At 48.0% G+C, this 16982-nt stretch overlaps 2 protein-coding genes across 7 annotated transcripts in view; both read left to right on the top strand.

Annotated features, from left to right (window-relative positions):
* The window catches only part of DAPK1 (death associated protein kinase 1), a 170188-nt gene extending 167260 nt beyond the window's left edge, over positions 1-2928 (top strand). For all 6 annotated transcript variants that reach the window (XM_041742461.1, XM_041742460.1, XM_041742459.1 and 3 more), the window contains exon 26: positions 403-2928. In XM_041742461.1, coding sequence (XP_041598395.1) covers positions 403-1635 — 1233 coding nt within the window. In that variant the 3' untranslated portion in view covers positions 1636-2928. The remainder of the gene's footprint in view (positions 1-402) is intronic.
* A 10977-nt stretch (positions 2929-13905) lies between these two features.
* CTSL (cathepsin L) lies at positions 13906-16482 on the top strand. The gene is given in 9 exon segments (XM_041733136.1): positions 13906-14031; positions 14325-14447; positions 14546-14692; positions 14865-14961; positions 14964-15084; positions 15213-15216; positions 15550-15694; positions 15697-15711; positions 16361-16482. Coding segments are annotated over 9 exon segments (900 nt in total).
* The last annotated feature ends 500 nt before the right edge of the window (positions 16483-16982 follow it).

Here is a 16982-nt window from a genome sequence, read left to right as displayed (position 1 = left end):
GTCATAGCTGTGTTTATTCACTCGTGTGTTTATTTGGGGATGTAAAATCCAGTCAAAACATACTCATTGCATTTGGCTTCTCTCTCTCTCTCTCTCTCTCTCTCTCTCTCTCCTTCCCTCTCTCTCTCCCTCTCTCTCTCCCTCCTGTCTTTCATTCATTACATTGACCCTTTTTTTTTTGAATGATCAAAGGTAGGCTTTTCAGAGTCTCTCTCACGGTCTTCTCAAGCTGGTATTCTGGCCCACTGTTGGATTACTGAGGTCCATCCACATGAATGGCCCGGGTCAGTTTTTGCAACATGTGCGCAGATTTTATCCTTGCTCGGTCCTCTGGTGCTCTGAGCAGCTGGCAACTAGCCCTCTCGGTCCCCAGGCGTGACTTCCTATTGTCCCTTTTGGCAGATTAACATCATGCAGAGTGAAACGGTCCAGGATGTGTTACTCCTGGACCCCCGCTGGCTCTGCACCAACGTCCTGGGGAAGCTGCTCTCCGTGGAGACCCCCCGGGCCCTGCACCATTACCGGGGCCGCTACACCGTGGAGGACGTCCAGCGCCTGGTGCCCGACAGTGACGTGGAGGAGCTGCTGCAGATCCTCGATGCCATGGACATCTGTGCCCGCGACCTGAGCAGCGGGACCATGGTGGACATCCCTGCCCTGATCAAGACGGACAACCTGCACCGCTCCTGGACAGACGAGGAGGATGAGGGGAGGGTCTACGGGGGTGTGCGCATCGTCCCTGTGGAGTACCTCACCCCCTTCCCGTGCGGCATCTTTCACAAGGTCCAGGTGAACCTCTGCCGGTGGATCCACCAGCAGAGCGCAGAGGGAGATGCGGACATCCGCCTGTGGGTGAATGGCTGCAAGATCGCCAACCGTGGGGCCGAGCTGCTGGTGCTTCTGGTCAACCATGGCCAGGGCATCGAGGTCCAGGTGCGAGGGCTGGAGACGGAGAAGATAAAGTGCTGCCTCCTGCTGGACTCCGTTTGCAGCACCATGGAGAACGTCATGGCCACCACGCTCCCGGGCTTGCTGACCGTGAAGCATTACCTGAGCCCCCAGCAGCTGCGAGAGCACCACGAGCCTGTCATGATCTACCAGCCACGGGACTTTTTCCGTGCGCAGACCCTGAAGGAGACCTCACTGACCAACACCATGGGTGGGTACAAGGAGAGCTTCAGCAGCATCATGTGCTTTGGGTGTCACGACGTGTACTCACAGGCCAGCCTGGGGATGGACATCCATGCCTCAGATCTGAACCTCCTGACCCGGAGGAAACTCTGTCGTCTGCTGGACCCACCTGATCCCATGGGGAAGGACTGGTGCCTTCTCGCCATGAACTTGGGTCTCCCTGACCTCGTGGCCAAGTACAACACCAATAATGGGGCCCCCAAGGAGTTTCTCCCCAGCCCGGTGCACGCCCTACTCCGGGAGTGGGCCTCCTATCCCGAGAGCACAGTTGGCATCCTCATGTCCAAACTGAGGGAGCTGGGGCGTCGGGACGCAGCGGACTTTCTGCTGAAGGCATCCTCTGTGTTCAAAATCAACCTCGACGGCAATGGCCAGGAAACCTACGACTCGAGCTGCAACAGCGGCACATCTTATAATTCCATTAGCTCGGTGGTGTCCCGGTGAGGGCAGCCTTTGGCCGGGGCGGGTCTCTTTGGACTGCAGAACGGGGGGATGTGGCCCAGCTTTCCCATGGGAAACCCAGGGTGCATCCCGCCCTGAGCCCACGTACCGAAGGACGCCACCCTCCTTTCTGCTTCACCAATTTCTCTGCCGCTACCTTCCTCCCTCTCACACATTCCACTGTGTGTGAATGGTCTTTCTGGCTTCAGAACAGACCATACCCTGCCCTTTGGCCATTGGAGAAGCGAGAGTCCCTCCTCTCTGTTCTGGATCCATCTCTCATCCTCCGGCACCTTGCTCCTTGCTGATTCCTTACTGGAATTCTAACTTTCAATGAATTTTTTTAAACTAAAGTATGAGATTATCCTTTAAAAAGAAAAAACGAAAAAAAAGCACACATTTATCCAAAATGTGTATTTATTATAGTCTTTTCCTGGTTAGACCATGTCCTCAGCTCATCTCTTTGATATTTGTAGGAAAGACTCCCATGTATGGAATTCCATTGTATGACTGATAAACAGACAACATGTGAGTGCCTTTGCAGAAGAGGGTGTGTTTGAGACCATCCAGGTCAGCCAGGAGCTGTCGAGAAGGAAACGCTCCCTCTCTGTCCCTTGCTGTCTGCTGATTATCGCCAGAGGTGCTTCACCCTGTTTTTTCCCCCCAGTAATTTTTGTGTTTCACTTGGCAAGGAAAGGGGAGGAAGGAGTCCTCTTCTCGAGTCATTTTACAGCCAATGTTGTTTTCATGGAAAGACACTTCCTGTTGCTCTTGTGTCAATGTCCGTGTGCTCGTCCACGTGGCACCTGCAGAACTGTCCCCCTGCATCATATCCCCGCTCATCTCAGGTAGAAGGTGACACAGCTGTAGGGAAGGGAGGCCTGTGGGGGAACTCAGAAGACCCCCGATTCATGGTCTGTGGCAGTCCATTGGTATTGTGCATAGCAGGGGATTTCCAGGTGTAAATCCTGGTTCGGTAACTTCCTATACTTGAAGTCTAACAAGATGAAGGAAGTGAGTTTTCTTGCAGTGATTTTAAATTGTGGTAGAGTTTTAAGTTCATATGAGGAAACGTGTCCTAATTTCTTCTGTCCTGGGAAGCATGTAATTTGAATGTTACATTACATGTGTGTATATGTGTATATATATATATATGCAGTATGTATATACATATATATGAATACAGGTATTTTTACTTAATCTATACAATGTAGTAAAAAGATGTTGGTTTTTCTTTTCTGGTCTCTTTTTTTTCTTTTCCTTTTTTTTAAATATAAATAAACTTTTGCTTGTTGCATTGGATTGTTGGTCTTTCACTCAAAAGGAATCCTGTTTCTCTGTTTCGTTTTCATCCATCAGTACCCACAGAGCAGGGCTAACCAAACTGAGGTCCAGAAAGTCAAGGAACCTAAATTCCCATGTGGAAACACCCAGTTTACTGGGGTGGAAGGTGTTATTACTAAAATTGGGGATGGTACAGGGAAGTGGGAAGAGCCCAGATGGTTTTCACATTTGTTCTCACTTGAGGAAAGGTGTCCCTTCCATTGTCCTTGCGTGTCCCAAACATACATGGAATCCTTGGGTCCCGCCCAGGCACACGGAGAGCTTTCTCTGTCTTGTACAGGGGTGCAGGGAGCAACCCACAGGAGGGAGAGAAAACCTACCTCAGAAGATGCAGAGCCCCTGCCCTTCCCTCGAGACAGAGCCCCCGGCTGCAGGCCATCGCCAGAAATGCCAGCTCTGACCTGCATGGTAGCACTGAGTGACAAAACCTGCATTTAGTAAAATCTCAAGACAGTTTTGGAAAAAGAAGAAAAAAGATGAGAAGGAAAAAGAGTGAAATGGTAATGGTGATTTTCTCTGTGGAGCTGGGAATACAGTTCATTTCTGCTTTGCCCAAATCACCCACCGTAATCTATGATATTATGATGAGAAAAAGAAATAGAAGTGAAACAAAGCTAAAAGCTACACATAGTCACGCCTGGAAAGGGCAGCACTGAGACTGAGGCTGTGGTTGCCGCTGTCGTCTTGCGTCACCTCACTTCACTAAATGGTCCTGATGGTCACTTCACTCTCCCCTGCTTCAAGAGAGCGACACAGGGGAGGGACGTGGCTCCAGGCACCGGAACCCAGAGGTTGGTCTGGCAGCATCTGCGTGTAAAATCCCAGAGAAGGATCTGGTCCCACGTGGGTCCTGGGGCAGCTCTGCACACAACATGGAGGGAGAGGAGATGGAGTCTGTGATGGCCTGGACCCGGGGACCCTGGGACGAGATTGAGGCAGGAGCCTTTCTCTCTAAGAAAGATGTTCTGGTAACAGGGAAAGGGGCAGAGGGAGGATGCTGGGCAAAGAAAAGCAAAGCACTGCCAGAGTCTTTATGCTCTTGTTTCATGCAGGTGCTGGGATTGGCACAGGTTCACAAGATGTGGGCCCACCTGGGCTCCTGAAATGTTGAAGCCATGGTAGGAATCGGTTCAACCCAAATGTGAAGGGCTCGAGGACCACGGAGCTCACTGCCCCCACCTGGGAAAGGCCATGGGAGCCTTTGGGGTCTTGAGAGCATGCACCCAGGTGAGGCTGGAACTGCCTGGCAAAGTCCCACCATGGTCACGGCCTCCACCTGCTGCAGGAGGGAAGACAGCAGAACACCGCTCACTTCCTGCGGCCACAGAGACTCAGATGGTGCAAGGTCCTAGGAGCCAGAAAGACAAGCCTCTCATGGGACCCTTTTTCTTAGTGTTGCAATGACGTGCACTTGGGAACATGCCCCTCACCCCTCTGGGTGGTGCTGCCCCTTGGTACAAAGCCCACTGCTGGGCTCCCTTTGGTGCCTGGGGTCTCCACACGGAGAAGAGTGTCCCAGGGACCGAAGCCTTTATGGCCTGGGCTGGAGGCCACTGGGGGAGTCTGACTGGCTCCAACTCTCGATGGCACTTTTTGAAAAAGAATCAAAATTGAAGGCGGAGGTTCTGCACGGTTAGCAGAAAGGGGCTTAATCACAACTGTAGGATTTCCTGAAATGACAAAACCACATTCGGCCCCATTGATGTCCAGAGTCCACGTGTGTCTTACTAAGCCTTGATGGTGCGACCCTAGAAAAGCCTCTCCAAAGTGAAGGGCTGACCTAGCTCTTCCTACATAAACAGTGGCTATGTGCCTGTCAGGAGGTAAGGTTGATAGGTCGTCAGGAGATCTGAGCTTACAGTGGACATCTGTAGTGAAGGGTTAAATATTTCCAGTTCTGAAGATGAAGACTTTCTGTAGCCGCATGATGGTGGCGGTGCACAGCCTTGTGGGCGAGCTCGCTGCCCTTGCACTGTAAAGGTAAATGTGGCTAAAATGTACAATTTGCCACCATTTACATAGAGAAAATATAAAAAGCTGGAACATAAAAATATCCAGGTAACAATAAAGCTTAGAGAGCAATGTACAAGGTCATATATTGCTTTTATAGCATCCAGCAAAGCAGGCTTCCAAAAGAGGGGATAGAGAAAAAGTTTTTGTCTTGGAAGAATTTCATGTTTCTAATAAAAAAAAAATCTTTAAAGTGGTATCATAGGAAGAACAGGTAAGAATTTAGTTAGGCTTTTCTCTTTTTCTTTCCAGTACAGTTTTTACCCCCTCAGTTCCATTCCCACATTGGAAGGCATCATTGACTTTTCAGGACCTTGAATTCTTGAGGACTTAATCAGGCCAAACTTTATGACGAGTATTTGTCATCTGATGATTATCTCCAGACCTTTGCTAAGCTCCCATGGTGGGCGCCAGCCTGGGGCTCAGCAGAGGGACACAGAGACAGGTGACCACGGGCCTGCTCACCCAGGCTGGGCATGGGGCTCAATTCCACAGCTGCTCAAAAATTGGCTCTTAGGGGCTATTTCCAGAGACTGTGCTGGGCTTTGGGTGGACACCTGAGGGGTGATAAAGATAAAGACTTTATCTTTGCAAGCGAAGGTCCCTCAAACCCCTCAGTCCAGGGACCCAGCAGCTTCCAGACATGGGGCAGGACAGAAGCGGGAGCACTGGTGCCAGCTGGACACCCTAGGGGAGGGAGGGAGGGCCAGGGAGGAACCCCTGAGAGGGGATTCGAAGGGTAAGCAGCCCCCTTCCATGGGCACCCCTGGAAATGCCTCAGGGGACAGCCGCTAATCTTCCAGAATCTCCAGCCCCAGAGGTTTGCTGCTGTGACTGCTGTTCACAGGGCCAAGTGTTTGCTCTGAAAGGATGAAGAAGAGTGTGGGCGTGGGGAGGAGGGGCAGGAAAGAAGTTCCACAGGGATCTCTAGCAGAGGTCCCCGGGATGTGGCCTGGCTGTGGCTTCATTCTTGGGGCTGATGTTAGGTGAGGGGGGCCCGGGGCCTTAGGCTGTGAGTCCAGCCTGGGAGCTTCTTGTCAGGGGCCCAGAGCAGGATCTGAGGTCAGCCCCTGGTGGATGATCTGCTTGTCCCCGATCACAGAATTTTATGACTCAAAGAGTTTTACACTTGGTTTGCTTCAACCTCACATCTGAGATCGGAAACAAAGTGTTTAAGGAGATTTAGACAATCATATGGTTTCACTCATATGGGGAATATGAGAAATAGTGAAAGGGATTATAAGGGAAATGAGGGGAACTGAGTGGGAAAAATTAGAGAGGAAAACAAACCATGAGAGACTCCTAACTCTGGGAAACGAACAAAGGGTTGGGAAAGGGGAGGTGGGTGGGGGGTTAGGGTAATTAGGTGATGAACACTGAGGAGGGCACTTGATGGGATGAGCCCTGGGTGTTAGCATACTATATGTTGACAAATTGAATTTAAATTAAAAAAAGTAAAAATTAAAAAAACGGAAATTTAGGCAGAACTATACCATCAATTGTTAACGGTTTCGACTAAGTGTCCGGGCATGTGACTACACCTGAGTTCCGATTATTCTCCTGTGCTAAGTGTTTATATGGTAGTGTTTGTACCTGTGTTGTCGGTGTACACATCTATGTGTCTACCGGGTAACTGTGCATGTGTATGTGTGTATCTGTGTCTGTGTGTGCCTGTATTGTGTGTGTTGCATATAAGCACGTATATATTTGTGTTTGAGGGACTCTCTGGCCCTAAGGAGCCGCCCTCCTGGCCAAGCGCCTTGCCCCTGACCCATCACCCACGGGCGCCGGTTCCCCCAGGCAGGGAGACTGACAGAGCAGGTGGGCCTGTCTCCTTCCCCACCCGCCACGCCGCCCCTGCCCAGGGGAGCCCCATGGGGTTCTCGGAGCCTCGGCATGCAGGGCAGCCAGTGCTCAGGATCACCTTGCTGTCTTCAGGAAGGGAAGGCCAGTCAGCCTGGAGCGAGGCTGCTGCGGATTCCTGGGAGCAGTGAATGAATGGAAGCTCTTCCGAAAGTGGAGTTTTAACGTCTGCGTGATCCGGACAGTGTCATACCCCAGCGGACTTTCCTCCCTCATCAGGCATTTTTCTGTTACATATAAAGGGGGGATGAACATCTTTATGCACGTTTTTTCTCCTGTGTTTTGGATTGGAGAAGACGTTTTTCCTTTTGTAAGGAGGGGTTGTCTTTTGTGACTTAATAATTAAAATCCTAGACAGAAGACTCATTGCTGAGTAGAAAATTGTATTCGCATTCTCTGTGCTGGTTTTACTTTTTCCCAAGAAAACATTAATTTTGATACAACTTCTAATTCTTTCTTACCTCATTTTTTGGTACCTAGAAGAGCTTTTAAAATATCACTCTTTGGGATGCCTGGGTGGCTCAGTAGTTGAGCATCTACCTTCGGCTCAGGGCGTGATCCCGGGATCCGGGATCGAGTCCCACATCGGGCTATCGGGATCCTTGTGGGGAGCCTGCTTCTCCCTCTGCCTATGTCTCTGCCTCTCATAAATAAATAAAATCCTTTAAAAATATATAATCACTCTTTGAACAGAATGGAAAGAAAGCTCAATCATTCCATCATTGTAAGAGACAAAATACATTGGTTAGTAATGTAGTCATTGTTAGCTTAGAACTTTTACCTATAAAAAAAAAAAAAAAAGAACTTTTACCTTTAAACTCATTCTTGGTAATGCCATACACACCTTGAGGACTGGTTTCAGATCTCAGGAATCTGCATCATGTCAGGGGCTTCTCATAAGTAACCTGTATATATTTCCTGACATGTGGAAATTAGTGACTCATCTAAATGCTTTTTGAGTTGACGACACTATTAACCAACCAGTCTGTGGTGGTCTGTGTCTGGTTTGAGGTCTGTCTGTCTGGTTTGAGGGGCTGAGTTTCTGTCTAGGCTCCCCTCATGGGGGACGCAGCCTCACTAGGGCTCTGGGCTCTTCTCTGTGCAAGGGTCTCCTGGCACCCGCCTCAGGTTCCCACTTCTCCAGCCTCCTCACATCCCTGGGTCTGGATGGAGCACCCATCCAGCTGGACCCTGCCCACCTTGGCCCTGGGGAACCACTTGGGGCCTCATCAGCCAACACAGTGTGTAAATAGCGAGGACCCCGCTGCAGACCCTTCCATGGAGAGAACACCCAGTCCCAGGGTCAACATGCAAACCTGGTTATCTTGTTGAATGTTCTGATGTGTGGATTCGTCTGATTGTTTCTTCTGGTGACATAACCTGGACAAAGGTGGACTTCAGGCTTGATTAGGTGTCATTCATCATTTTGGTATAAATTCTGTCCTAAAAATAAGAAATAAAAATAAAATGTACTACATTTTGCACCCAAAATCTGGAGCCCAAAGCTGTGAGCACCTCATTTACTGCCTCTAGAATGCTAGAAGTCCTGCTTTAGGTCAGTGGTTCCCACACTGTGAATTTCATGTAATAGTAGAATTTCCTGAAGAACACTGGGGACTGACACTGCTTTCAAAGTGAGACCACTTAGACACAACAGCTGTCCACTGTTGTCACCATCAAAGCACAACATCACAACATTATAATGCCATGAGAAAGAGAAAGAAAAAAAAATGTTTTGAAATGAGGTATGTTAGAGTTTTAGAATAATGCATATTTCTTTCTATTCAATAATCTAAAAAAATCATCCAATGGTCCTCATTTTCTCCAATTCACTAGACCAGTGAATATATGGTTGTGGCCGTTGACTATCAAGGTTATTATTGCAATGTCTGTCCAGAACCTTTGCTCCGTGCTGTGTAGAGACATGCAGGGCAAGCCCCACAGGCCCCTGCCCATGCAATAGTCCGTGGCCACATAGATTCCATCCCTGATGCTGTAAATCCACCCCGTGTTCCACAGGCAGGGCCTCGCTTTGGGAAGCACCGGGATTCTGGCTGCTGTGGAAACATGGTCACAGCTCTCAGCCTTAGGGGGAAGCGGGGTCACACACGAGGTCAGACCACGGCCCTGTCATGAAACACGGGGGGCAGCCGGTCTCTGCTGCAACAGACCCAGGGAGAGAGAATGGGAAGAGCTGGTTTTAATTCATGAGTGCGCTGGCATTGCACCTGACCTTCCTGTCCTGTCCTACCTCCAGGTTACATGGAAACCTGGATTCCTCGTCCACTGTAACCAGGTAGACATTTGTTAAAACAATTATGATGCTAGGGCACCTGGGTGGCTCAGTCGGTTAAGCATCTGACCCCTGATTTCGGCTCAGGTCATGATCTCGGGGTTACAAGGTCAAGCCTAGCATCAGGCTGGCTCTGTACAGGGTCTGGCACCTGCTTAAGATGCTCTCTCTCTCCCTCTCCCACTGCCCTTTCCTGACTCCCTCCCTCTATAAAAAAAAAAAAAAAGACCCCCCTCCCCGCCCGGAAGAAAAAAAGAAAACAAAAACAAAAAAACTAAACCCAGTGATGTTGCTGCTTGTGGATTCCTTCATCTCCTGAAGATGCGCACAGCAGAAGACAAGATGATCGTGAGTCAGGACATCGGAGGGGCCCACCCAGCTTCTCAGGAGCTTCTGGCATTTAGAACAGTGTATCTTTCTCTATACAGCCTGACTTTTTATGAAATCCAGGAGTTCAAAAATTCAGTTTGGGAAGTTAAATCTTGAATCTTTGACTCTTGTATTTTCATTTCTCCTTTTCAACTCCTGACACTTCCCAAGGCAATGGATGCTTCTGGCTTCATCAAGGGTGGGTTGAATACAAGAAAGGCAATAAAAGATGAACATGAACCTTCTAAAAATCATCACAGTTGAAATTGAGGAGCTGGGAGGATAAGGGAGTGGGGAATTAGTGGTTCATGGGGACAGAGTTCAGTTTGAGACGAGGAATGTTCTGGAGATGGTTGGCGGTGACAGCTGTACAACATAGGTGAATGCCCTAAAGGAAAGGAGTCACTCTGTTATGTGTATTTTGCCACAAGAAAAAGAAATTCAACTTGCTTCCCAGTGAGCAGGTGAGTGAGGGAAGCTGTCTCGCCCCCTCCTGGAAAAAGAACAGGAAACAAGTTGGGCACAATGGCTGTGGGTGGTCTCAGGGGGGCAGTGCTGACCATCTGGAAGACTGAGGAGAGCAAGAGATGCCCAGCTCCCTGGTACTGTCCTGTGGGTGTGACCATCCAGTTGGGACCTCCCGCTGCGGCCCCCCTACTCGCCCCCCCTCCCCGCTCGCCCCCATGTCTGGATCATGAGCTCTGAGTGAGCAGGGCTGGAGCGGGCTGTGAACCTCAGCTGCAGCAGCATATTTCCCATTGGCCCTGCAAATGCTTGTGTACTGTGTACATTGCCCTAAAGCTCGAGGTGTCTGGGGTGTCTGGAGGAGACGACAGAGGGGTCACATTTCACCTGCCTTCAATCCAAGCCCAGTGCTCCTGGGGCCGGCTCTCTACCTGTACCGGTGATTGTTGTCAGCAAGCCCTGACCATCCTAGTAACACCATTGGCACAGCCTGGGTGGGATTTGTGCCCAGACTATCTTCATTCCTCTGAGCTCACTGAGCACTTTGCAGACTGGGACCTCAATCTAGAACTGTTCCTTTGAGCAGGAATTCACACAACTCGGGTGGAGGAGTATGGAGTATGGGGATGGAGATCCCCAGCCAGGACACAGAACCCGAACCTGAGAGCTGAAAATTGCCTTTCTATGCTATTAAGATCTCATCTAGCCTGAGAATTAAAATGATTAAGACAAATTCATTGGAGAAAGCATACACATTGTATTAAATATTTTTTTAAGATTTACTTATTTATTCATAGACAGAGAGAGAGAGAGAGGCAGAGACACAGGCAGAGGAAGAAGCAGGCTCCGTGCAGGGAGCCTGATGTGGGACTCGATCCAGGGACTCCAGGATCACACCCTGGGCTGACGGCGGCGCTAAACCACTAGCCACCCGGGCTGCCCTAAATTTTTATATTGACATGGGGACCTTCACAATTGAATTCAATACTCAAAGGAGTGACCAGAGCTGGAAGCTTCTCTACTTTTAAAGGATATATTGATAAATTTATAGAGAAATGACAAAACAAAGGGCAGTAATTTGTGGGGAAGTGACAAGGAGATACTATGGGAGCAGGAGGCAAAACTAGGGAAGCTCAGGGTTATTAGGAAGTGTGTTTACACAGAAGCGGTTTGGTGTGGACTCCCAGCCTCTGGCGGTCAGGCTGTTCTCTTGCTGGTACCTTTCCCCGGGCGAACACCTCTCTCGGGGGAAATGTGATGACCTGCCTTCGGAAAACGATGTCAGAGCCCTTCCTGACTCTGTGGCCTCTCAAGTGCCTTCGGCTCAAATAACCAATATGCCAAAGCAGCATCCTCGGGGTGGTGTGTGCAGAAGCCCCAGCCTCAACGATCAGTTGCACGTCTTAGGAGCAAAATGGAGGTTTCTGGGGAAGAAGGAATTCTGCCTCAAGGCTATGGCATAGGGGGTGTGTGTGTGCCTGCCTGTCTGTCTGTCTGGGGTGTGGGGCTCCATCCTATAGGCTCTGCGTCTCTGGAGAACTCACACTGATGTGCAGACGCATCTTAGACAGCCACCCACCATCTCCCACTTTCCTGCATACCTTACTCAGGCCTGTGTCACTTCTTTGCAGAAGAAAGGCAGGTGGTTCGATTCCATCCCTGGAGGTGAAGCCAGAGAGTAAAGACCGTGTTGAACGTCCTCGTGCTGGGAGGAAGCAAAAGGCCTTGGCGGGCTGCTGGGTACATCTAGCTCTCTCTGCTCTTGTCCACGTGAGGTGAAGAATGCCTTTGGGTCAAACTAGGGGAGGAATTAATTGGCGTGTTCATCAAAGCTGGAGCGGGTTTCTGAGTAATTCCCAACCTACCCAAGGCTGCAGGTTCTCAAGGTCAATGCCTCCCTCCTGATGGACGCCTGCATCCTTCCCGTGTTTTTGCTCCCACAGACGATGCACAGCTTTGGAAAGGCTCCTGGAGGCTTCCCCGCAGACCCCGGTGGGCGCCTGGGACCTGCACCTCTGAACTTCTCCACGTCCCAGAACTGCCACATTCTGTCCCAGGGCCGGCCCACGACCTGTCTCCCCAGCGGCAGAAGAGGAGGCGTCCCAGCACCTTAGGACCTCTGGGGTACAGGTGCCTGTTGTTCCTCGAGGATCCGGAGTGGGAACTGCCGCCCACTGTGCTTCTCATTTCCTGTCCTCAGGGAGGCTGACCCCCTCCCCAGGGCTCTATTTGTACTCGCTCCTCACACACTGCAGCTTTATTTCCTTGGTGCATTTCTCTGTGGGTGGTTCACCTTTTTCCCCCTAATGTGTCTGATCCTTGATATGCATTTTTGTTACATGTCACAGACACTCTCCTGCGCTGCGGAGCATCTTCTAACTTTGCTCAGGGGTGTTGTTCTAGTTTTGGTGTAAATGCATCTCTCTGTCCTTTATACCTTTTGCTTGGTGTCTTTGGTCCTGGTTAAGTCATAAATACCATTTTGTAATATCTTGATGTTTTTGTAGGTGTTTAATTCTGGAATCTATCTGCAATATGTCTTGTGGAGCCACTTCTATTTTTTTCGCAGATGAACAGCTAATTATTCACCAGTCATTCTCTTCCCACTGAACTGAAACAGCACACTCTCTTCTTATTCTAAAAAAGCACCTATTAAAATGTTCTTATGGGGCAGCCCCGGTGGCTCGGCGGTTTAGCGCTGCCTTCAGCTCAGGGCCTGATCCTGGAGACCCGAGATTGAGTCCCGCGTCGGGCTCCCTGCATGGAGCCTGCTTCTCCCTCTGCCTGTGTCTCTGCCTCTCTCTCTCTCTCTGTCTCTAATGAATAAATAGATAAAATCTTTAAAAAAAATAAAAACTAAAAAAAATAAAATGTTCTTATGGCTTTTCTTGCTTTGATGTTTAGTGGCCCTGCCTTCCAGTTACTGAAGCCCTTATCCCTCAAAGCACAAGGAAACCAGTGAATGGTCCCACCTGCCCCCAGTGCGGCCAGACCTGTCCCGTGTCCTATGAGGGACGTGAGACAATGGAAGGAACACGCAGATGCCCCCTGAGACAGGCCCAAGCATTGAACCTGGGAAGGCAGTCAAGAGGGAATGGGAAACCGAGAAGGAAAGGGTTCTCAGATCACTTAGGCCAGAGCCCCACCAGTAGTTCCTCTGTCCCCTGCTTGTGGAAGGACAGCCACCGGGCACCATTCCACCAACGCCCTCGAATCTTTGATACATGGCCTGTGAGAATGGCAGGGGTCTCAAGGTTTTCCCTAGCTCCCTGTTCCTGAATTTCACTTGAGGGGACACAGAGCACTAAATCATCATATTACATATATTTCAATGTGCCTTCAATATGTACTTTTTTCACATCTCTAATGGCATCAACTAAATAGAAATTATACATAGTTTTCCTTGTTGAATAAGCATAAACTTTTTCTTTTTGTGTCTTAGCTGGACCACTGTGACTCCTCTGTTGTTTTAGTCAATCCAATTAGAGACCATTTGACATAGGGATTGAGCCCAGACCAGTGTCAAAAAGTTTTTGTTCTGTAAAGAACAAGCAATTATCATCAAGAAAACATCAGAATAGAAGTCATCAGCTTGAAAAACACAAGGAAAATCTTCCTTGAAAAACCCAGGAAGATTACAGTGAACCCTGCTGGTACTGATAGGGCCAATCAGGCGAAGCCCCAGGGTCTTAAGTAGGTGGCCTCAGAGCCATGGGCCTGGAGCTACACCTGCTGACGATGCTGCACAGCTGCATTATCAGATGAGTGCCCCTGGTGGGGCCAGTGCAGTCCCCATGTACGTACTTGGGAGGATATATTCAATGTTCTCCCCACTGTATTGGCTCTAGCATCTAGAAGAAAGGAGGATGGTTTTGTATATCAATTGGCCTAATCAGAAACTCATTTCTTTTCCATCCCTCTTTTCCATCATGCATCCTTCTCTCTTCCTGGCTGCCCTCTGCCTGGGAATAGCCTCAGCTGCTCCACAACTGGATCACAGCTTATATGCACACTGGTCCCAGTGGAAGGAGGCACACGGGAAACTATATGACAAGGTTGGTAACATCCGAGCTGTCCAGGGAGACCCCCAGAGAACGGTCTATGCTGCGGGGAGTTCGCAGCAGAGAGTAGCTTCCTGAGGCCGCTCTTACCAAGGCAGTAAGCAGGGCCCTGGGTCTGTACACGAGGTGGGCACATGTCCTGCTGTGTGGCTGCTGGAGCACAGCTTCCAGAAGCACCAGGCCAGCGCTGGACATGGTTTCTTCTCCTCTCTGTCAGCACATCCACTTGGTGCAGTTGAGTGCTTTTAACTAGAAATAAGGATGATGGGTTATATATTTTTCTGCAGGATGAAGAAGGATGGAGGAGAACAGTGTGGGAGAAGAACATGGAAATGATTGAACAGCACAATCAGGAATACAGCCAAGGGGAACACAGCTTCACTCTGGCAATGAATGCCTTTGGTGACATGGTGAGTGTGGCATGGATTGCTGAACATTTTGTGCTTCCTCTAAGTATTCTTTCAAAAAATCTCATGTTTGTCAACATTCTGTTTCCTTTTCCTTGAAGACCAATGAAGAATTCAAACAGGTGCTGAATGAATTTAAAATCCAGAAGCACAAGAAGGGAAAAGTGTTCTGAGCACCTGTCTTTGCTGAGATCCCCTCATCTGTGGACTGGAGAGAGCAAGGCTACGTCATTCCTGTGAAGGATCAAGTGTGACCATATTCAGCAGGTCACCCTCCAATAGTGAAGTAAAAAAAGGAACAAGTGTCATTGCTATGACAGAGTGAGGGACAATATGTTTAAGAGAATTTTCAGATAAATGAGCTATTGTCAAATCTTTGTATTTGTTTTAGAAATTGAGTGCTTTTTAATTTGGTTTCAGGGTCCTTGTGAATCTAAGTGGGCATTTAATACAACTGATGCCTGGGAAGGACAGACATTCCGCAAAACTGGCAAACTTGTGTCCTTGAGTGAGCAGAACCTGACTTCTCTTGGGCTGAAGGCAACGAGGGCTGCAGTGGTGGCCTGGTGGATAACAGCTTCCAGTATGTTAAGGACAACGGGGGCCTAGACTCAAAGGAATCCTATCCAAACACTGAAATGTAAATAGAACTCCTTATCTTGTCATTCCAGCTCTGCTTGAGAGTTGAGGAAAAAGAGTTGGAGAAAAAAGATACCATATTTAGTATTCACATTTTCTATTGTAGACTCTGCATCTACAAACTGTCAGAACTGTCATTAAAATGTATTAGCCCAACACAGTTCTGCTAGCCGGTTACCATTTGGCTATTCCTATTTCTTTGTTATATGGAAATATCTACACCATTCTACATATGGTTCAGGTTTTCTAGAATGGAATATTTCCTCTGGACTGGTAGACCAAGAGTGTGTCATTGAATAGACACCAGCTAATTCTCCAACTTCAAAACAACTGATGTTACTTCAGCTCCTGAGATGCTTTATAAGGAGATTGACTTGGAAATCATTCAACTGCAAACAGTCTTGAACTCATGCTCCCCAAGAGGTGGATGGTAGTCAACAAGTCTCTTTCCCTTTCCCTTTGAAAGGATGGATCCTGCAAATACAGGCCTGAGTATCCTGCTGCCAACGTCACTGACTTCGTGAACATCCTTCAGCAGGAGGAGTCCCTTATGGTGTCAGTGGCAACTGTGGGGCCGGTCTCTATTGGTATCAATGCAAGCCTGGATACCTTCTGGTCTATAAAGAAGGTAACCATTTGTCTATGTAGAAATACAGGCAGAAAATTTTAAAAACCACCCTAACATACAACAATATTGACTTTGGTATGTGGAAGCTAATGTAGAATTTTGGGGGTATGGACTTAACACAATTGTTCATTCTGTACATGTAATATTTTGTTTCCATTTGACATGACTTGAACCATATTTTCATGATTTTAAGCACTTCACAATATATCTAAATGGCTATATAAGCCAATTGGTATAGCTTAATTCATTTTAATTTCCCCCCACTCGTTAGGCTTTTAAAATTTACAGAGTTTACTACTATAATTGAAATCAAAAGAACTGCTTAACTCAAGTAATTTTGGATTCTGTGCTGTTTCCTTAACTGGTATCCTAAAAGCAGAATGACAAGGTTTCAATGAGGGATCTTTTATGCCCATTGGTAAGTTGTTTACAAAAAGATTGTGCCACTTTTTCTTTCTGCTAGTATTAGATTAGGGCCTGAATCCCTAGTCTAGTTCAGAAAAGAACTGCTTTTAAATCTTATCTGGAGTTATGTTATTTCACTGAATTTTGAGATGCTCCCCTTATCATGGTTGATAGTCTAGATTATTGTCACATGTTAACATGTCACATGGAGATCCTACCTGGAGACTGAATTTTTCTTTTCCAGGCATTTGTTATGATCCAAACTGTAGCAGCAAACACCTGAACCATGGTGTTCTGGTGGTTGGCTATGGATTTAAAGGAGCAGAATCAGAAAACAAAAAAACTTGGATTATCAAGAATGGGTGAAAAAAAACCCAAAAACACTTATCTTTGAAATTGAAAAGGGAATCCTTCTTGGAATCAGTGTTTGGATGCAGGTTTCCATGTTCCAACACTTGAACACACTTCTGAAATCCCAGAAGCGTTTACTCCACTTAGACGGAGCACAGATATACTCATTTGATGGTAATATTAACATACTATCTCAAGTTTGCTAGGGTCCTGGTGCAGTTTTGGTACCATTGCATTTCTAAATTTGGAAATTTTCTTATTTCAGAAATACATCTGACCCCCAAGTGTTCCCTTTACCTGTCTCTTATTTTGCAGTCTATGAAAGGTTTGGGGATAGATTTTTGTATAGGGTTAGAGCTCAACGATGAACAGGAATGGCCTCTCCTGATTTTTCCTGAATCTGTCCTGGCCTCTGCTGCACTGCTCAGTATCAGGTGTGATTGTTCATAAAGATAAATGTGTTTGTTCTTCTGTAATAAATAGCAAATAGCAAACCCTGTCTCCCAGCTAGGGCA

This window comes from Vulpes lagopus, chromosome 2 (genome assembly GCF_018345385.1).
Source record: "Vulpes lagopus strain Blue_001 chromosome 2, ASM1834538v1, whole genome shotgun sequence".
NCBI classification, from domain to species: domain Eukaryota; kingdom Metazoa; phylum Chordata; class Mammalia; order Carnivora; family Canidae; genus Vulpes; species Vulpes lagopus.
Note: the sequence above shows the minus strand (reverse complement) of the source record. Positions and strands in the feature narration are given on the sequence as shown.